This window comes from Bombyx mandarina, chromosome 05 (assembly GCF_030267445.1).
Source record: "Bombyx mandarina strain Sakado chromosome 05, ASM3026744v2".
NCBI lineage: Eukaryota > Metazoa > Arthropoda > Insecta > Lepidoptera > Bombycidae > Bombyx > Bombyx mandarina.
In genome coordinates, this window is record NC_143212.1 from 388,945 (window position 1) to 412,568 (window position 23,624).

General features: G+C 37.5%; 1 protein-coding gene across 10 annotated transcripts in view; it reads left to right on the top strand.

The window, feature by feature from the left end:
• LOC114244850 (guanine nucleotide exchange factor DBS) overlaps positions 1 to 23,624 on the top strand; it is a 117,559-nt gene that overhangs the window by 16,306 nt on the left and 77,629 nt on the right. For 2 of the 10 annotated variants that reach the window (XR_016323057.1, XM_028176766.2), the window contains exon 1: positions 9,469 to 9,767. The exons of 6 other annotated variants lie outside the window; for them this stretch is intronic. Coding sequence is in view for 3 of the 4 variants with exons in the window: in XM_028176766.2 (XP_028032567.2) it covers positions 9,716 to 9,767 (52 nt within the window). In the remaining variant the exon portion in view is untranslated. Of the gene's footprint in view, positions 1 to 9,468; positions 9,768 to 18,174; positions 18,274 to 18,513; positions 18,667 to 23,624 lie in introns of those variants that run through there. 2 more of the 10 variants (XM_028176768.2, XM_089727224.1) reach the window with 2 other exon arrangements.

A 23,624-nucleotide genomic window follows, 5' to 3' on the forward strand; every position in this document is an offset into this window, starting at 1 on the left:
TGCGGACTGCGAGCCACCGGCCTTTGTTTGCGGTTCACAATGTCCCATCCTTCCTTTTCGTCATCATTTTTACTCGGTCCCAAGTACGATACTGTTTTTAATGGAATGTAGTTTTTAAATTGAAATCTGCAATGCTTTTTGTCGAATTCCTCAATATTAATATTATTATTGGTAAGATTCGTGTGATGGATTCTAAATTTAAATTAGTTGCCATCTGAGGTTGCTCGACACAGAACTAATTTAAGCCTTAAATTAAGCCTAATCTAATCTAGTCTTAGTTTATTGAAAACAATATGAATTAAAGGTTGTCAAAAAAACCTTAATACATGTTATTATTAGTTTTTGACACACGGTTTATTGATGAAGGAACTCTGTAGAAACTTTGTTTACTTTAACCTAGATTGTCTGTTTTGCTATCGATTAACTGTCTTACACTGGTACAAGTTCATAAAGTGGAAAACTTGTAGCGCCGTCAGTGCCGGAAACGTTAAAAAACTAGGGCGTCTAGTCTAGCGTAAACGATTTCGAGTCTTTTCACTCTGAAAGAACTATTTCTCGTTTCAGACTCATTACATTTTTTTTATTGCCCTTGTAGGCAGACGAGCATACGGCCCACCTGATGGTGAGTGGTTACCGTCGCCCATGGACTTCAGCAATGCCAGGCCCAGAGCCAAGCCGCTGCCTACCGAAACCGAGATTTTACAAACTGAGCCCGATTTTTAAGTTTTAGATTTTCGTTTTGTTAACTTACGAGCTCACGTTTCACTTGGTGTTATGGATACTGAAACCCACGGACGTCAGAAAGTGGATGCCGTCGAATTTGGGATGAACGAATATTTGCCGGCCAATTTGCTAGAATGCCGATACACCAATGTGCGTGAGCAAGCAACACCATCTACCATCAGTAAGACACAAGTTTGGACTCTACAAAGATATATTTCATAGGAATATAACGGACTAGTGATTCAGATGCACATGTAATTACCACCTTGAAAAATGAGGTCGCAGTACCAAATGATTTAACGACCGTAAACCATTTAAACCGGAACCCATAACTGGTTCGAGGAAGATATAGGTGGAATTAACGTTATCATATTTAATGATGAAGAGGAAAAAATATAACAAAAATATCCTATTCTTAAAAATGAATATCTATTGAATAACTGAAAGTTAAATGAACTAAACACTCTTAACAGACATTAGACAGACTTCCTTCTGATCTAGGTTGATAGAGTATGGACTATCTTATACTAGGATGTTGAACTCAATCCAGTGTACATGTATAACTGACTTTGTCTTTATATGTATTTTTATGGATTTTGTGGGCAGACGGTTTGTATTGTCTAAAAATATATTAATTTTATTAGTTGTTATCGAGTATTTAGTGGAAACTTAACTAGTTTTACTATTTGTTGTTGTATTACTATTATTTACTAGTGGTAGGAACTCTTGTGAGTGCGCGCGGGTAGGTACCACCACCCTGCTTATTTCTGCCGTGAACCAGTAATGCGTTTCGGTTTGAAGGGTGGGGCAGCCTTTGTAACTATACTTGCGACCTTAAAACTTATATCTCAAGGTAGGTGGCGCACTAACCACTTAACCCCAGGTGGGATGTGAGCTCGTTCACCCATCTAAGCAACAAAAAAATAGACATACAAATATCCATAATGTATCATCATCATCATCAACAGCCCACAGTCGTCCACTGCTGGACATAGGCCTCTCCCAATCCACACCACAATAATGTATACTGTCTCTAAAATTGAATTTTTTAATTATGATGATAACTTAAAATATACTATTGATCTGTAGCACCTTTCATTGGTAATAGGTAGGGCGTCTTGTGAGCTCGCACGGGTAGATACCACCACCCTGCCTATTTCAACCGTAAAGTAGTAATTCGTTTCGGTTTGAAGGGCGGCGCAGCTGTTGTACTATGGACAGGCGACATAAAACTCATGTCTCAAGGTGGGTGGCATTCACGTTCTGATGTCTTTGCACTACCGTGACTTATTAAACTAAGACACGTTAGCCGTGTGCTGTTCATTGAGAGCAATAACAATACGATTCCTTCAACGTTCGTGAATTTTTTTCGTGAATACGTGTTCGGTACATATTCACAAGCGACTCTTTAGAGTACTTTGGACACATGGCCAGGTAAAACGGAGACAATCGGGCGTAACCTAAAACATTGGTCTGACCAGATCGGCACCAGTCTTGGTTCCACCGTCTCAATGTTTTCCGAGTAGCCGAAGACAGGATAAGATGGCACTATAAGATGAAGATAAAAGTTATGGATGGAGGTTGGCCGTCAGACACGAAGATCGCAATTGAAGGACGATATCTGCCTACCAGAAGATTTTCCTTTCATCTCTTAACATGAATACACACCGAGCTATGGATGCTTTTCAATTAAATCAAACAATATATGATCCCAAAAGCTACTGAATAATTTGAATATCAAACTATATATGCCGCGCATTGCAGGATATGACGTTATTGAATTCGAAATATATAATTTAATGTCAACGAGCCTCATCGCACGTATCAAACAATAGATATACGGAGAGAACAATAGTTATTGTTTTAATAGATTTGCAGTGACAAATGATAACACTCCTCGGTGGGTATAATTGACGTTTGCTTAACGTCAAATTTGAAAACTCCACGAACTAAAACAATGTAAATATGTAGTATCACGTACATAAGTATTTGAACAGCTTTGTTTCAACCTAAATTTGACCTCTAGGAGTAGAGTTCGTCCATACTACCTGGAGCCACTGCCGTCATCCACAGTGCGTTTCCAGAGGTCTTTTTTGCCACGTACCATCCGGCGATGGAATGAGCTCCCTTCCACGGTATTTCCCGAGCGCTATGACATTTCCTTCTTCAAACGAAGCTTGTCGAGAGTATTAAGCGGTAGGCAGCGGCTTGGCTCTACCACTGGCATTGCTGAAGTCCATGGGCGACGGTAACCACTCACTATCAGGTGGGCCGTATGCTCGTCTGCCTACAAGGACAATAAAAAAATATAAAAAAATTTAAGAAATTGTGAGAAGATAAAACGTAATAATAGTCACTAGATTAATTTGTATTTTAAATGTTATTGGTGAATATGATTTCTTTATTAGATAATAATAATATGAAGGTGCAATTTCCTATTACTCCTGTTAAAAACGACTCAATAAATGTATAAATAAACACCCTTTTACTGATCCTCGCACGCCAATTGGCGTACATTGAAGGAACGAAGATAAAAACCTTTGCAATACTATAGCATAGAACTCAAGCTAACACACATACATTGATTTAGTGAATATATAATATTTATACTAGAACAATGAATCTAAAACTAAAAACCTTAAAAAATAGAATTTAATAACTAAAATATATTATTAAAATTAGTCCCTTTAGGCAAAGTTCCGAAGTAACTTTAAAGTACCTAACTCTTTGTCCTGATTCTTTGTCCGAGGTAACTACCAGCTCTTCAGTCTCCTGTGATGTCGACTAACTTTTTTGCTATTTCCTTAAAAAGCCTTATAGCGCTAGGACCCCATGAAATTTGTTAGATTATTGATGATACTACATGCTTCGCGTGGTTTAACAAGGTGACATATTTAATAATAAGCTTTTTTGTGGGTAAGCCACACGTCAACCCAATTTAAGTCATTATTCACAGAATTCTGTAACCGTATAGCTTCAGGCAAGTTATCCGTTTGCATTCCATAGCAGCTAGTGCTGACTTTCTAGAAATATATGGGTATGTATAATAATATCGTTTAATCCGAGGCAAAACAAAACTTAGGCAGGTTTTCTTGAATAGCGTTCCGTAAAGCTATATCATAGGTCAACTTCATGCTCCATTTATAAATTCACATAGACGCTTAGGTCTAACCAGCACGGTGACAATTAGGTATAATGATACCGCACTGTTATCTTTGAACACGTTTCAAATATGTAGTATATAATATAACACAGTGCAAGCTAGGATTACAACAGGCACTGGTGTGTTTGAACAATTGACATTTATTCACATGTAAACTGTCTAACGTTTGATGAAAAACAACCAGTGCTAAAATGTATGTAGGTAGCTGCACAAAACCCTAAACAGTTATTTAACGAAGTTATTTTAAAATCTTTGTAAATACTTGAGTGGAGGCGATGCGATGGTATGTTTATAAAACATGTGTAATTTTGAAGGGCCCGGTTGGCGTAAGCTAAAAAACATGTGGGTTTTGTAAATAAACACGTCTTTGTTTTTTAATGCAGTGGACTTCTGTTGTCGTTTATTTCATCTTTGTATTTTAATGGTTTTCTCGCATTATGTATGACTGCGAAATACTTGGGCCATCAGGTAGACCGTATGCCTATGAAAGATAAAAAATATGTAACAACAAAGTACTGCCGCACACACATATCTCGAACAACAAACAACGTTACACAATACCTTTTTTTTCGGGCCGGGGGCCGAACCTCCTACGAGGTGCCCGCGCTTAGGGGGCGCGCGGGGTATGTGAGACTCAACGATCTGCAGGTGTTGAGAGCAGATCGCGGGCCCAAGGATTTTAGGGCCCACCCACTAAACGACTCCCCTGCACTCTTACACCCGACGTCCGATCTCCGTCCGGGGTCAGAACCCAGTCAGAGTAGGGGGGTTCCCGCGGTCAACACTACAACCAGACTCGCGGCGCCACCCCGAGGACGCCCGACGAGACGGGTCGTCGAGGCGATAGTCGACGACCAACGACGTCGATCTCCGCGGTACGGCGGCCCTATCAGGCCGCCCGGGCGATGCCGCTGGTGTTCCGGGATACCCCGCTGGGCCAGAACCAGCCTGCCGGGTCGGAACGCGTTACACCGCCGACCGGGTTGCTCTTCTACAGTATCGTCAGCGACGACAGCCACGACGAAAATGCGGACCGCATCGCAGTCCGCAGCCGCCGACGCGCCGTCCCGTCCTCCTGGTGCCAGCGCGCTAGAGTGACGGTAGCGTGCGGCGCAGCCTCAACCCCCTTAGGTCGCCCCGTGACCATCACCGAGAGGAGACTGCCTCCTCATAGGACGTTACACAATACCTAGTCCAACCATAAGTTCTGTTACAAATGAAAATACATTTTTTTAATCAGCTATTGTAATATTATTAAAATTAATTTATATTGTTATATTATTAATATTATACTAAAATTTATTAAATCTTGATACAAAGTGTATGAATGGCTGAAGTTTTCACTTCTTTTTCACAAAAAGGTAGTTTTGTGACTCCTTGATAAGACTCACCCTACCCAACCACGCTGTACCTTTTTGACCACTTGAGCAGCTTCTTTAGAACTGTGAGTGTACACTTTATCATTTTGCTTATTGTAGTGTTTTGCAATCGTGAAAATTTTTTCATCGGTAAAGAGGATATTTCTGTGCCTTTCACCTGCGTATCGCGATAGAAGGCGTTTTGATCGATCCACTCTCTTTAATTATAAGATTGATTTAGGGCATGTCTTGTATATCTACGATAAGCACCGAGCTTCATTTCTCGCGATAAGATGTTTGCTTCATATTGGGGTTTCGACGAATTCTGGCTTTAACAGCATTAACAGCCTATGTAGCTCTAACAGCACGCGGCCGCCCCGATCTTTTCTGGTCTTCGACAGACGAAGTGTTGTTGTGTCTGTTGATAGTCTATATCTATACTAATATTATAAAGAGGAAAGATTTGTTTGTTTGTTTGTTTCGAATAGGCTCCGAAACTACTGGACCGATTTGAAAAATTATTTTTCCATTAGAAGCCGACATTGTCCCTGATGAACATAGGCTACTTTTTTTAATTTTTTTTTTAATTTTTTTTTTTTGGTTTCATGTGTGTTTTAATGTTTCCGAAGCGAAGCGAGGGCGGGTCGCTAGTACAATATACGAACATACGGCTGATACCAAGCTTTTGAAGTGTCTGGAATATGACCGACGGCTCCATACCCACTTTGTGCAAGGCGATCATTGCAATCCTACTTTTTAACACCCCTATTCCATATTGTAATTTATTAATGAACACAACAACATATATGTGAAATGGCGCAAAATCGAAAGAAGTTTTTAAAATAATATACGTGTTCCAAATTCAAAATAATTAAAAAAATTGAAAAAAAGAAAAGTGTTTATTGTTACTTGCGCGATATCACAATTAATTAAATTCCGGAGAGTATTTGCTAATGAAACCTACATACAAAAATCAAACTTTTTTTTACAACAATACATAGTCAGATCATAAATTCTGTCACATGTTTAATGTAAAATAATTGAAACAAGTTTTTTCATTATGTAACCATTCATATACCAAAATGAACTTAACAAAACATAGATTCTTATGACACTAAAGTTTATTCAAAATGACCTCCGTGATTTTGAATACAGGCCCAATAAATTCAATCTGCGCGGCCAGTCGTCTATCGCAGCACGAACGAGGTCCATGTCAATATCGGCGGCTGCCTTAATCAAGGATGTCTTGAGTGACTCCAAATTGGGATGAGGCTTTAAGCACGCCTTTTCTTCCAAGTGTTGCCATATCTTGTAATCTAACGGATTCAAATCTGGACTGGACGAGGGCCAGTCTTCGTGCCGGATGAAGTCGATTTCACGCGCCGCCAGCCAGTCTTGTGTGCTCTTCGCTCTATGAGCTGGCGCCGAATCTTGTTGGAATACCCAGTGCTTGTTATTGAACATGGTATGAGAAACAGGTACCACAAGGTTCGTCAGGACTGTATTTTGATACACAACTGCATTCGTTTTTACACCTTTCTCACAAAAATGTACCTCTGTTAAGCCCCAATAAGAAACTCCCAACCATATCATGAGCGAGGATGGAAAATGACCTCGTTGGACACGCGGAATAAGGTTGCTCGCTTCTTCACTACTGTGTGCGTACACCTTATCATTTTGTTTGTTGTAGCTCTCTTCTACGGTAAAAATTTTTTCATCCGAAAAAAGAATTTCCCGATATTTTTTTCCCGCGTACCGCTTCAACAAAGCGCGGCATCTCTTCAGTCTCAGGTCCATTAGACGAGCATTCAAACGATGTCCTGTTTTTCTTTGATATGCCCGAAGCACTAAGTCTTCATTTATCACCCTTTTCACCGTGGTTCTGCTTAACCCCATCTGAAGGGCCAACAGTTTCTGCTTACGTTTGGGATTTCTTTGAATTCGCGCCTTCACAGCTTTTATCACTGCTGGAGTCCTAACAGACCGAGGGCGACCACTTCTTGACCTGTCATCTACACTAGAGTCTACATTATATCGTTTGATGGTACGATAAACGAATCTTTTGGTTGTATTCAAAATTTTCAGCATGTTAAAAATTTGAATTGGCGCGTATCCGCAACGATGCAACGTAATAACTGCAACACGGTCTTCTTTAAGCGTCCACTCCATATTTAAAAATGAGTAAAATTCTAAATGTATACTATTTTTATTTTCATGAACAATTCGAAATTCGAATTCAATAAACTTTTTTGTGGCCAGCATTCTAAAAGAAAAGTTTTTACTGTGTGACAATACTTATGACCTGACTAGGTACATATGAGATGTGCGTTAAAAAGATGCGTATTTTATAGTTCGTATTATATGGATAGAAGTTCTTTTATAGGCTTTTATTGAGTCCGTTACCCAGATACTTAGAAAGTCCTCGTAAACCGTTTACAGCGAATATTTAAAAGACATTGAATATTTATACTGTGGAGAATAGCTAAATTGAATATATAATTTATGTTAAGCAACGTCCATACTTATTTGATCCTCACATATTAACATAATTTCCAATTGCAATTCTGTGCTTCGCTTCCAAGGTTTAGATTGGCACTTTCATATGTTGTTGTATCCTGGAAAACTACTTTGTCGCTTTTAACTTTTAAAAAAAAAACTCGAATTCGTAATACTTGATAAGAGATTTACTAACAACTGAGGAATAAAACTGGTGTTAGCGAATATCGAGAGTCTAAGCTCGTCCAAACAGATCGTATTAGCGTTCTACTCATTACGGATCCTCCCGATCCATTAACGGTGCTTTTAGGTACCTCAAGCACCGATCACTGTCCTCGTCGAACCCGTCGCTTGCGACGAATGGCTCGACGAGCGAATTAACCCACAGACACAGCCCACTGAGTTTTTCGCCGGATCTTCTCAGTGGGTCGCGTTTCCGATCCGGTGGTAGATTCTGCGAAGCACTGCTCTTGTTAGTAGGGTTAGTGTTAGCATCACTCCGGTTTGAGCCTCACCTACTAGTTAAGGTTACGCTAAAATAGTCTCTCAAGGCTTATCAGCTTAGGTAGGGAAAAAAAAAGAAAAAAAAAGCGTTCTACCTATTTCTGGCGTAAAATAGTCATGTATCAAAACAGTTATTCCAATGCAATTGAGGCTTCTTTTTCATATCTGACCTTGACAGTCGTTACTTCCCGTCTACGCAAGTAAAAAGTAATAACATCAAGTAAAATATGTAAATGTTTCAGTAATAATTTATTAATGTGACATACAAATTGTCGAATGGTATTTGTAAGTGACTCGTGAATTTGGAAATTCTGATTAGGGATATGTTTTGTTCTTAAGGAATCTAGTATCACTAACAGTGATCGCATTAGTATAATTTTATGACGAAATAAATGATATAATTTTATCATAAGATAGGCGTAATAATTCACGCGCACAATCACTAAAACTGCAAATTGAATAAAAATGACGTTACGAAATTAATTGTTAATCTTGTATCGTGAAAAATAAGTTTCCCGACAAATTACAATTTATCTTTTAAAAAAAATAAGCAACTCGCTCGTGGAGAATTAATTTGATTTACGAAAATTACTTCCTTTAATAGTCGAAATACATACGGGCTACATTAATAAAACTTGCCTTTTGCGCCGCTCGACACGCGAACGTATTTACAGCAGCTACCTTAGGTCATTAGTCAGGTCGTAAAAGATCGGTTTTACGACTGTTTTCAAACACATTAAGCTGTGATGTGAATCGCTATTCACGAAGCAGCTGCTGCAGTGACGTTTTTTTTTTTTATCAGAACCGCTGTAATCTGTGTGTTTCGTCACGTGTAGATTACATCACATCTAAAGGCGTGGACACATGTCTACGGTGCGGTGTCGTGCCGCGGCACGGTGCCGTGTACGGTGCACCACACCGGCACATGGCAGTAACCACCGTTTCTGTCTTAACATGGGTCGCGACGTATTATTCTGCTCCTGTTGCTAATACGACGAATGAAGAAAAAACAGAATCAAAGAAAATATTGGGTGAATCCATACCTTTCTATAATGAACCATGATAGAGGTCATTTTAAGAGGAAACATGAAGCGCTATCTATGTTAAGACAGAAATTGTATTGGAAACGGTGGTTACTGTCATGTCCGGTGTGGTGCACCGTACACGGCACCGTGCCGCGGCACGACACCGCACCGCAGACATGTGTCCACGCCGTTACGCGTCGCATTCGTAGTTGAGCGTAGTGTGGATGTAGGCCGGCGCGGCGGGAGCCATCCCGTTCCGGAAGGACGGCCGCCAGTCAGTCCGCGCTCTTGTCACCGAACGCTAACCGATACGAGTCATCGAACACGAGCCGCGGCCGCCGCGTTTATTTTATTCAAACGCCATCATCGGGGAGATTAACGAAATTCTCTCTTCAATATTTAAGTTGAAAAATTCTCGAGCCAAATGTGACGAACGTGGTAGTGATATGAAAATACGTTACGAAGTTCCGAACAAGTTGGAGATAACCTTCGGAAAAGGTACATAGTGTTTTCGTTATTATTATTTTGATGTGAATCTAAAGTGGTTTTGACGTATCATTACATATATCTATTTGCTATTCACTTTTAATTTCATATAAATTTTCCACGTAAGTAAAAATATCTCATAGTTTACATATTGTATGTTCGTCGTCGTGTCACTTAGCTTCTATTATACAACGGTAAATAGCTATCGACGTCTTATGGTTTATTTATGTATTATGTTAAGTAAAAACGAAACAGAATTTTTTTGCGCTTTTGTTCGATAGTGATCATCAATTTGAGGTGTGGGGTTTCCTGGCCAAATGGAAAACCAATAGAACCCTACATAATATTATAATTTCGTCCAGTTCATCTGTATGTATATCACAGTCGTACTAATGACTATTGATTATAATATAGATACAATCTGAAAAGATTAATTAATAAACCATTATAAAATTGCTTTGTTTACTTTACGCTTTTTTTAGTAGTATGCACTGCCTGGTTGATGAACACCTTACTTAAATACAACATCGTGTGGGGTATCGCCAAATACGTTTTGAAACTTTGAGCCTTCTAATAGCCTAATTAAAACTACCGTTATAGCTTAATTCCGTGTTAATTATTTTCAGTTTTATTCATATTCTTTATTTCATATTTCCGATGTTCGGAATATTTTATTGCTTTCGTGGTCACGGGCGAATTAGGTGCTATTGGTTGGCATTTAAATAACGTTCTAACTACCGTCCAATTATCTAAAAATAAATATAATTACATTCTATTAAGCGTCAAAGTGATTATAAACTGGTCTACGACTCGCGAAGATCGAATGAATTTTCTGATAGTTTTCATTTCAATTAATATGTAGTTAGTATAAAAGTTTTTATTGGCTATGGCTAATGGTTGAACGAGTCCACAGTTCACCGGTTGAATAATATCGGAGCCCATAGATATAACAACGCGGACGCTTTCATCCACATTGAGACAAGTCGAAGTCTTATTGGTAATGTATAGCGACTGTCTCAAATATCGAACCGGAAGGCATGACCACTTCTCTGCAGAAATAGACAGGACGGTGATACCTACTCGTTTGGTACACTAAAACAATGCTCATCCACGAAAAAGTGCATTGATCTCTTTTTTAAATTAGTGATTGGAAACATATGGAAAATCATTTTTTTACCAAATTCAAGTTTCGCGATTTAAAACGAGAATGGAACCCGTATCAATCTTAACTATATAAATTTAAAATGGTTTAAAATTAGCATAATATAATATGTAGTGCATTTAATTTGATGGTGATTCTAACCTCCTATTAAGTTTGCGCCCTGCATTACATAAATATATTAAATAATAATATACATTTAAGTTAATTTGAAAAATAATAAACTGTCTAAAATAGTCAACCAATTTAGCACACAAAAATGTTGTTATCACAAAAATTTTTGAGTGATTTGACGTTGCAATTTGCAAGTGCATTTATTATTTTTTTGTTTACTTAACATTTTGCGGAACAGTATTTACGATTTATGTTTTTATTCATCTTTGCATTATTGTACTTAGTAATGTAAAATGTCACGTAAATTTAAAATGTTACAATTTGTTTTGTGATTAGACGGTGTCTTAAAACAAACATTCGATTGAAACCAGTATAAACAAGAACGAGAAATTACGCGAATTCCTTTGGTGAACATTGATATTTGTATTTAAAGAAAAATATTGTTAATGTGTTCGTATGTATGCAAAACATTTTGTTTTACTTTGATACATACATAATCTGGACTCGAACTAGAATTCCCTGTATGCTACATTTTAATATAACTAGTCAGGTCATAAGAATTGTCACACAGTAAAAACTTTTCTTTTAGAATGCTGGCCACAAAAAAGTTTATTGAATTCGAATTTCGAATTGTTCATGAAAATAAAAATTTATACTTTTTAGAATTTTACTCATTTTTAAATATGGAGTGGACGCTAAAAGAAGACCGTGTTGCAGTTATTGCGTTGCATCGTTGCGGTTACGCGCCATTTCAAATTTTTAACATACTGAAAATTTTGAATATGACCAAAAGATTCGTTTATCGTACCATCAAACGATACAATGAAGATTCTAGTGTAGATGACAGGTCAAGAAGTGGTCGCCCTCGGTCTGTTAGGACTCCAGCAGTGATAAAAGCTGTGAAGGCGCGAATTCAAAGAAATCCCAAACGTAAGCAGAAACTGTTGGCCCTTCAGATGGCGTTAAGCAGAACCACGGTGAAAAGGGTGTTAAATGAAGACTTAGGGCTTCGGGCATATCGAAGAAAAACAGGACATCGTTTTAATGCTCGTCTAATGGACCTGTGCGTACACACAGTAGTGAAGAAGCGAGCAACCGTATTCCGCGTGTCCAACGAGGTCATTTTCCATCCTCGCTCATGGTATGGTTGGGAGTTTCTTATTGGGGCTTAACTGAGGTACATTTTTGTGAGAAAGGTGTAAAAACGAATGCAGTTGTGTATCAAAATACAGTCCTGACGAACCTTGTGGTACCTGTTTCTCATACCATGTTCAATAACAGGCACTGGGTATTCCAACAAGATTCGGCGCCAGCTCATAGAGCGAAGAGCACACAAGACTGGCTGGCGGCGCGTGAAATCGACTTCATCCGGCACGAAGACTGGCCCTCCTCCAGTCCAGATTTGAATCCGTTAGATTACAAGATATGGCAACACTTGGAGGAAAAGGCGTGCTCAAAGCCTCATCCCAATTTGGAGTCACTCAAGACATCCTTGATTAAGGCAGCCGCCGATATTGACATGGACCTCGTTCGTGCTGCGATAGACGACTGGCCGCGCAGATTGAATTTATTGGGCCTGTATTCAAAATCACGGAGGTCATTTTGAATAAACTTTAGTGTCATAAGCATCTATGTTTTGTTAAGTTCGTTTTGGTATATGAATGGTTACATAATGAATAAACTTGTTTCAATTATTTTACATTAAACATGTGACAGAATTTATGACCTGACTAGGTATATGTACTTATACAAGCGGCCCGCTCCGGCTCCGCTCGGGTCTTTAACAAAAATTTCAACGATATTTGACGTAGTTTTATTTTTTTAAATTAAAGAATATTTATTCCGGCATAACTATAATAGTTAGACATTTGCTGTCGCGACACTTTTTGTAAATAATGATGTGTTCTACAAAGTCGTAGTACATTATTTTATTCTATCATCAATAGTTTTCGCAGGGCACGCGATATAAAGAATATTTTAGGTAATTTTTTTACACCTTGGTTTACATTATTGGAGTTTTAGTTAGGATCCCTAAAAAAAAATCCTTTTTTTTTTTCAAAAAATATTATAGCCTATGTCACTCGGGAATAATGTAGCTTCCAAATAGTAAAAGAATTTTTCAAATTGGTTCAGTAGTTTTGGAGCCTATTCAATACAAACAAACAAACAAATCTTTCCTCTTTACAATATATTTATTTTTATATATATTATATATATATAAAAATATATATATTTATAATTATTTATATTTATATTTATAATATTATTATATAGTAAAAACGCAGAAACACAGCAAACAAATCTATTCGTCACACGAATTTTTGTCTGATGTAGAAATCGAATCTGCAACCGCTTAGTAGTCAAAGGCGCTAACAACTGCTCCACCAGTCAGTCATTTGATCTAATCATTATTTCGTTTACTCAGAAACGTTTAAAGAATTATATATTTTCACAAACTTCCGCATTCTCAGCTTGTGATTCTGATAACATAACATGAAAGCGGTGAAAGAGAAAAGTGGGAGTGGCCATGGAAATAGGCTAGTCCCTTACTAACATCGTTACACGCAGGCCCTGTGTAATTCTCAGACAGGGTTTAATAGGATCTACTTAGCGGTTTTGTTGTGTAAACGATATGTACCACGCTTAATGTTACTTTCTTCGATGAGCTCAACAAAATTACATGAAACAAAGTAAAGTATTTTCGGTTTTCGCTAGTCGTACTCATAATTAATAGATAGTTTTACTATTTTTAACTCACAAAGCTACCGATTGCATAGAAAAATCGAGGGCTATTAGCACGATATTCAAATATCGACGTATAAAACCTTAGTCGTCCGTGACCCCGAGTATTGTAAGTATTCGAAACGTCAGAAATTATATATAACTATAATAAGTAGAGGTCCCGCAGTAGTCTAAATTCGACTATAATTAATTGGAATTGTAAGTTTGTACACTATTATGATTGTATTTTATACTTCTATAATCACAAATTTCACCAAGACTACACTATAAAAAAATATTAATAAAGATAAACAATATTTAATCTATTCTCAATTTGACCACAGACGTCAAGAACAAAAGTTTGACAATAAATAGTATGCACGCGTGTGTGCGTCAAATACATGGTATGTAGTGTGTGTAATGTTTTCTTTATTGATTTAATGTATCTTTTATGCATTATTTAAAAAAATATTAGCATTGTGCACTTCTTCTCTATACTCTCTATTAGTGTGGAAAATTTCATACTCCGCCATCCGCGCAATTTTCGTAAAAAGGGATACAAAGTTTTTGCTTCACGTATTAATATATAGATATTTCAAAATATATCCGAACTTTATTTGAACATGGAGAAAATCGGAAGCATCTGTACACTGTTTTACCAGCAAGAACGTGCAGAGCCAAGGTCGATTTAACAATGGGTGCGCGAACGCCGGCCGGCAGCTACGAATCAACGCTACAGGTTCGATCAAGGTCTCGATATGTAAAGTTTTTGCACTAATTACTTGAATATTTTGGATCTGAATCGTAGAGTCGTCATTATCGCGTTTGATGTAAGCTGATGGTTTAAATAAAATTTCTAAACTTAGTCGAATATGATATCGTCTAAATCTATGGGTATTATTCTTTTTATTGATTAAAAAGGTGGACGAGCTTACAGTGCATCTAGCGTTAAATTGTTACCGCAGCCTATGAATATCGATAACATAACCACTTTGAGACATAAACTCTAAGTTTCCGTTTTATAGTACAAGGGCTGCCCCACCCTTCAAGCTGGAATTTAATACCGCTTCACGGCAGACATAGGCGGTGTGTTGATACCTACCCGAGCGGGCTCACAATACACCAGTTAATAAGTTTTTGTGGACTTACTGACTGATCTTCACAGCGTGAAACAAAACGCATTTCCTTTTTTTATATTATACAGGGTGGCCCATAAGTCCTTTGATATGAAAAAAAATTTATTAAAATAAAACTAATTACATTATGAATTAAATTTTTATTTACATAAAAAGCTTAAAAAACGGGAATTATTTTTTGAAAATAACATCTCCTAAATGTAATCCGTTGCGATCACGGCACTCTTGCAAACGACGTCTAAAATTGTCGATGACTGCGCGGCACGTCACTGCTGAAATGCTTGTCATTTCTCTGCGGATGTTTTCTGTTAGGGCCTCAATTGACCGCGGATTTGTGTCGTATACTTTAGCCTTAAGGTAGCCCCACAAAAAAAAATCCATCGGGGTCAGATCTGGACTACGTGGAGGCCAGGAAATGTCTCCTCTCTTAGAGATAACTTTGCCAGGAAAAAGTTGACGGATAACGGGCATAGCAGTGTTAGAGGTGTGAGAAGTGGCCCCATCCTGTTGAAACCACGTCCTGGCATTAAAGCCTGAAAAGTTTTGCAATTCTGGTATGAAAAACTCTTCGATCATAGCCACATATCGCTCCGACGTAACAGTAACTGCGCGCCCTCTGCCATCCTCAAAGAAGTAAGGCCCTAGGATACCATGGGCTGACATAGCGGCCCAAACAGTCACTTTCGGACTATGTAAGGGCTTCTGATGCTTAAGTTTTGGATTGATGGGGCTCCAATAGCGGCAATTTTGTTTACTAACATGCCCGTTAAGATGGAAATGAGCCTCGTCAGAGAACATTATGTTATTGAAGGAAGTAAACCGATTCAACATTTCATTCGCATAATTTTGTCTTTGAATACCGTCAGTTTCCTTTAATTCTTGAACCAACTGAATTTTGTAAGGGTGCATATGTAAATCTTTCTTAAAAATCCGTTGTAACGATGTCCTGGATACGTTTAATGCTCTGGCGCGCTTACGAGTTGACTGTGTCGGATTTTCGCGAATAGACTGTGTCACTGTGTCTATGTTTTGTTCCGTACGTGACGTCCTTGGGCGACCCAACCGCGGTTTATCTAACGTCGAACCGGTCTCCTTGAACTTAGCAACCCAGTTCTTAATCGTTTGAAGAGTTGGAGTGTCGTCAAAGTTGTGTAAACCTTTGTGTTCTCGAAATTTACGCCGCGCAACGGTTGCCGAATTGTCGTTTTTATAAAACTCGCGCACACAAAACGCACGGTCCGCTCCGGTAAAACGCTCCATCGCGACTAAATTCCCAGAAACCGAAGTTACTCCCCCCGCTTCCCCTGCACCGCTCACGCGCGCCCTGTTCGTTTTATTCAAATTTTACTTTTCAAAGGACTTATGGGCCACCCTGTATTTGTGCATTTTTCATTCAATCACGACTTTGGGGACTTTTTGGCGGGAACGCGAGGAGTGAAGTTGTGTGATTTCTTTTATTTTGTCTAATTAGTGTTTCTTCAGGTTTAAATGTATAATAACGGTGGTTTATTAACTGTTTAGTATCTGTGAAAGTGCACAAATGTGGGAAAATGAAACAAAGCCACTGAACGTAACTTCTCGGGATCTTCCAAAAAGTCCACTGAAAAAGTCTCAGTAAATGACCACCATTTTACTGAGATTATACTTCATCCCATATCATCTCATCTCATTTCATTTTGTTTTCATTTCACGTCATGCCATGTTACATAATAATCAACTTCATTTCATTTTCATAATATCATTTTCATATAAAAAAGTTACGTATCATTAAAATTAAAATAAGACCTAAAGCTCTTAGTTACCAGGTCATAAAATACCTTTAAAAAAATCACGACTTTGGCGCCAATTTAAAACTTTTGAAAAAAATTATCTAATTATTATTGTCGATCTAAAAAACCGACTTATTATTTGTCCCGAGCGTGGACACTGATTAAGACGTTAGAAAAAAACCTATTCAATAGAAAGATATATTAGATACAACGATAACAAACAGTAGATATATGTTTAGCAAAGCGAAGGCAAATGAAAAATTCTGACACACTTCAAACTCCAATTTTAAATGCGAACCAGGACATTGCTTATTTTGTCCATTCAGTATTCACAGTTGAGTCTTTGTGTCCTGAGTTCTGATTGTTCCCATACCTAGTCAATTGTGACGGCGTTGGGACAACGCTACATAAAAAGTTTTTACTTCACATATCAACGATACCGTATTATGTGAATTTTGTCGGCCGTGGCGCAACGCACAATTCAAACATAGGTTTGCTGAAAAATTGTCTTATTAATACAAAAAACTTAATACCTCATAAGTAATTTATATTATTATAATTTAAGGGCTAGTGAAACTATTGACAATTCGTTTCCTCAGATTTATTGTATCGTTCTCTCCTACTCCTCAATAGCGTTTATAGGGCTTATAGATATCATAACCCCGTTAACCATTGCCCAAGTTGTTCTTTCCGATCCTCGCTAAGCCGTCATACTCTCAAATAAAATGGTGAACAGTTTCCCTCTCCTCCTCCATTTAAGGAAAAATTCCAAAATAAATTAAATAACGATGTATGTTCAAGCAATCGGTATTTAATGATCTATTAGCGTTTTGTTGATACAACAACATGGTTCCAGCAGCCTACGCATGATAAATTACCTCATCTTGTCAGCTCAGGCAGAGAATCCAGTTTTTAAACATTGGCGTTCCAGTCTGTTTGCCAGCATTCCGGAGCACCGTGGTCGCGTTCGTCTTGTATTGGACCCAAATGATTTGGATTCTTGCCTCCATTCTCATCGAGCTCAGTGCATTTAAAACGTTTCACATTCACTGTTTATCAGCCGATATTGTTTATTAAAGAAATTCTTGATCTGTTAAAACAAGAATTGTTTAGACAAAGCCGAGTTTATTTTACTATTGATTTAGCTTAAGCTGTTTGTAATCTTTCTTTAACCGAAACCACGTGCCTCCAAAAGAGAATTTACACATTCTGAAATTATTTTGAAACGCTTTTCGTTCATATAATATCACTAAGAAAAATAAATTCACCATATATCTTTAATAATCATCCGATAAATATAAGACCGCGTTATTCCAATGAGGTCCCTGTCAGATACGTTATCATGATTTTCTGAGAGGTATCGATAGCGCTTACCAAATGATTGAAATTTGAAACTGGTCGGTCACGTCTCAGTGAGCGCTTTGTGACTATAATGTTCTGAACATATAAACACGTAATGGACCTTAATCCGACGTCAATAAAGTACATCGATGTCGCGAACAAAGGTCACATGTCATAGGTTGATACGATGTCTGAGCGCGACAATATTAGTGTGAGTGTGGTCGTAGGTGACGCGTGTTGCCATTTGCGCAGGAGAATGCAGTGCTTCGGATTCCGAGGTAATTACCACAGCCAATTCCGGATCATCACCCAAGATGCAAAAATTTGTTCCGAATTAAAACGTAATAGTGCGATCTTTATTAAAAAATGAAAAAACCGTGAACCGTGTCTAATATTCAGATATCTATTATGAAATTCGCGTATTACTTTATACTTCACGGATCATTGTTTGTGCAACCGGTTTATTTTCGTGTTTGTGGTTCAGTGTTTACCTTGTAAGGCTAGATCTAGTGGTCGGGAGCACGTTGAAATGTAAGCTGAGTCCAGTCGAGGGATGATCCGACGCGAGGCAGTGTTCTGCAGACGCACGCGCACGCGGATGTGTCGCTTAAGGTTTCGCGCGTCCATCGCCCACATGAGGCTTAGCGTCTTCTTTCTTAAAACCAAAGTAGGCAAGTGAATTAAGTTTATAAAAACACTACGCTGCTTTATTTCTTATTGTTAGTAGTGTTATTGTTTATTGCATTCCACAAAACCGCTTGCTTTAAGCTTTTCATTCGAATTTTGAAATCAACTAGTCGAGTGCTTTGATCATCCCCATATTAATGTAATAAATAAACTTTTAATATTGAAATTATGGACATAGCCAGTGATTCCAATAAAATTTCGTTCCGATCGCGGGCGCTCCTTTCGAAAAACTGCTACTAAAGAATTTCATTATCATTCTTTTTTATTTCCTTATTTATTCACCGTGGAACTATGTTTTTTGTGTAACGCGTTATATGTATCAATAAAACATTATTTCTCAATATCCTTACATGTTTATAGATTGATATAAAGTGCATTAGAACTAGATTTTAGTTTTCGGTTTGGCTCTTTAGGTCAATTTTAGCTGAAAGCATAGAAATAACATTTTTACGTCGAAATTTATTAATGTAATATTGAATAATTCGGTCCGATGAATTGCCAATGTTATGTACGCCGTTATTGTCACATGCATCAGGCCATAAATTAAATAGTTTTATTTTCAATGTTAAATGTTTGTGATGTGGCAGTACTAATTTTTTTATAAATAAATAATTTAACAAATGTCGGTCGAGGTCGATTTAAATCATAATTAAATAGCTTGTAATGTAGAACAGAAGAACTGTGAATAAAATCGGAATTTGTTATCTATTGTATAATCATATGTACCTACACAATACTCAAACACTTAATACAAGATACGAAACTTGTATTTTAATTTATGTTATTTATTAAGAACGTTCAATTTTATTATTATTATAAACGCACGTTTCTTTTATTGCTTAGACGGGTTAACGAGCTTCAGCCCGACTGGTGCTAAGTAGTTACCAGAGCCAATAGAGATCACAACGTGAATGTCGACAGGCAACTGGAAAATATAAAATAAATTATAAGTTTTTTTTTTTATAATAAAACAAAATTTAATTTGACATTTAAAATAAAAATGTAATAGGACAAAATATGCATTATATGTACTAATAATAAAGCAGTGAAACAACATTCAAAGATCAATTGAAAACCGGTATCCTATTTTTTCATTATTGTCTTCGTTAAGTTTTTTTTGCATAATGATATTCATTCTTCAATTTATGGAAATGTCAATTAATCGTTCAAATTATGTGAATTATGTGTTATTGAAATAACACTATACAATATGTTTAGCAAACTGTCTAAATTCATGAAAACGTATTTAAATATATTATGTTAATTATGAAAAATTTAATTTGTATATTTATTTTTGTAAGGTTTGCATACGCACATGGTTCTAACCCGATCAACTCTTAAAGGTGCTGGACCCTTATAGTTAACACTGCGAGCACCCTTAGCACAGGTCATCATACTTATCGAAGATTTCGACGTGACATTTAGTAGCCCATAATATCAGCTGAGCTGAGTTTCTTGTCACACATTCGTGAGTTGTTAAGCCTACTTCGGAGGCGCTGGGTTGTTAGCAAATCTAATCCCTCTTGGCTGAGCCCTTGTTCGTCCTCCGTCCCGATGAAGCAGGAACACTCATAAAGGACATCGTATGCTTTATAAAAATTAGGGTTGCTAACCGTTAGAAAACATGTCAGAGAAAATATAAATACTGTAAATGTGCCCTTACTAATGAAGTTTTTTTTACTATACCTAATGTCACATGAATTAAAATGACGAAGGTGTGTTGACACTTGCAGAAGTTCATAAACGTCAAGTCAAGTTCATAAAAGTTCAAAAAAAAGGTGTGTGGCGCATTTACGTTGTAGATGTCTATGGATACAGTAACCACTTAATACCAAGTGGGCTGTGAGCTCGTCTAAACATCTACGCAATAAAAAAAAAGTTGCTAAGGAGCATTCCCCCCATGACGTCTACGGGCTGCGGTAACCAATTAGCGTCACGTGGGCCCCCTAAATCATTCAACGAAATATGGAAAAATGCACTGTCCTCAAACGGCTGTTTTGCATCTTGCACAAATACCTTATACAAACCACAAGGATATGCCAGGAATAAAATGCGATAGTTACAATAAACAAGTCAATTTTTATTCATGCTTATTACATAAGCAAGCAATGTTTGATATAATTGTTAAGTACCTGAAATAACCGAGGACACGAATGCGGTTTGTGGTTTCTTCTCGCTAAACAATTTCGCTTTTCTTATTATACGTGACCAATAGTTTTTATCGTTAGAATTGATAGGTAACATTGCACGCGTTGGGTATTATAGACAAATCCGACTAAAAATTGTCATTCGTAAAAATGTTCTGTAAAAAAAGGGACTTCGGTTCCCTCTGTATTTTGTACCGTATGTTCCATGGGGAGTGCTCTGAGGAATTGTTCGAGATGATACCGGCATCTCGTTTTTACCATCGCACCGCCCGCCACCGGAGTAGAGTTCATCCATACTACCTGGAGCCACTGCGGTCATCCACAGTGCGTTTCCAGAGGTCTTTTTTGCCACGTACCATCCGGCTATGGAATGAGCTCCCCTCCACGGTGTTTCCCGAGCGCTATGACATGTCCTTCTTCAAACGAGGCTTGTGGAGAGTATTAAACGGTAGGCAGCGGCTTGGCTCTGCCCCTGGCATTGCTGAAGTCCATGGGCGACGGTAACCACTCACCATCAGGTGGGCCGTGTGCTCGTCTAGTTACAAGGGCAATAAAAAAAAATTGTATTTGTAACCAAATCATCGAATATCGACGTTTGTTTTATATTGTGTATATTAAAAGTGAATAATAATTAGACTACGCTTACATTATTAACATTTCCTTATTGTATATTCCTATACCCGATTTCCATCTGCGTAAACTGTATATTTCTTTGGGCACATAATGCGATCCTCATTGCACAGCCTGGAGAAACTCACAATTCTCGGACAGATGGAGGGGAAGCGCGCTAGAGGAAGAGCGCCAGCTAGATGGGTTGACCAACTCAAGGAGGTGACTGGAGGCCAGATATGGGGAGCGGTACATATGGCGCAGAACCGGACCGAGTGGAGAAGATTGACATACAGTCACGATCCTCAGCATTGAGGGAACGACCAGAAAGAAAGAAACTGTATATATCCGAATTAATAAATGACAACTACTAATATATAAATCTACAGTGGTTTTTACGGATGTTCCGTTATAACTACTGAACCGTGCATCCGATTGACTTGAAATTTGGTATCTATGTATAAAATACATGTACTTAATGGATAGGCTAATATTTATATGAGTGTTGGACTCTCTACACCAGATACGGGGGCGTTAATGATAAGAACCGGGGGTTGAGAAATAATAATGTTAATTTTAAATGCCCAGCGAAGCGGACGGATACAGCTAGTTATATTACAATTTTATACTTCTAATTAAAAATGGTGGTAATGTTATTAAAACTAAAACATTTATTTGTTGTTTGAACTGTTCATAAAAGATATTTCGAAATGCTAGTATAAAAAGCGAAAACAATTGTTTCGCGGAAAACTGCTTTTAATTTGTGTTCGTTTATCACAGGGGCACGAATAAAGCGTTTATGGAGCTTGTTCCATAAACGTTTCTGTGGGCATCAAATATTTTATTAAACTTTTGATCAATAAAAAGTTCTTTTCATCAATTTAAATAGGAGTAGAGCTATAACTTGATTTTATTTTATTTTATTTCCTTTGTTGTTTCGTTGTAGGCTGCCCACAAGTTGTTATTACTGTGTGTGCTTATGTATGTTTTATTCTAACCAAATTAAGGGAGAGAGATTATAGAGTAAGCCTAAATACATTATGCTGTACATACATATACATTAATAATTCATTTCATAGGTTTTTTTTCAAATATTTAAATTAGGACTCTCCGTTTTTTATTTATTGCCCTGGTAGGTAGACGAGCGTACAGCCCACCTGATGGTAAGTGGTTACCGTCGTCCATGGATTTCAGCAATGCCAGGGGCATAGCGAAGCCGCTGCCTACCGTTAACGTTCATTGTACTTTGTATTTTGTGTTTTGCATTAGATTTTATAATGGTGTACTATAAACCTACTCTACATCTATTCTACTATAACACATCAGCCTAAATCAACGTTAATATATAAATTTCAATGGCTTGGTATACTAACCTACTTACCTTAGGGCACCGCATAGCTTCCATAAAGACGTGCCTTCGGTTTAGCTAACTTGCGAGTCGCATATCAATGAGCTACTCTAGGGCCGTTCAGCCTACATCTTAGGGCATTGAACCAAACTAGACGATAAACTTTAGCGTATTTCCTGTGATATTATTTATGTATACTTATACGTGATTAATTATGGCTATGTATAAAGCCAGTCTATTACATAGATTCAATACAAATGTATGTTTTTGTTGGTAGCTTCAGTAAAATATAGAACCAATGATAGAACTGTTGTGTTTAAATACCTACATATATATTATTATCGAGAGGTAAAAGGCTATGTGGTTTAAGCAACATTTTTGCAAATAAAAAGTAAAGTTAAAGTTTGGAAAAAATATCTTATCAAAAAAAACTTATTCAGATATTTGAATGGTGTAAACTTAGTTGAAATTCAATTAAAAACATTGGCCTGTTGATAATAATACTAAATAATCGCATCTTTAATTACAAAGATAAATGTCGCTTATTAAGCGAAATGTCGTTTAAACTAAATAGCCCGCGATATTATTATTACTTTGTGTTACGGTAACCACTTAACACCCAATGGCCCGTGAGCTCATCCACCCAAAGAAGCTATAAAAAAATCGATTTATTAAAACATTTCTATTATATGTTGTCTTTAATACGAAGCTTAAATAGACTACTTATCTTCTTATGTTCATGGGTGCGGGTGACTCCTTACGATTAGGCGGGCCGCGAGCTCATATCAATCGAATCGCAGTGCATCTGATTTAAGATGATAGCATTATACCTTAAATC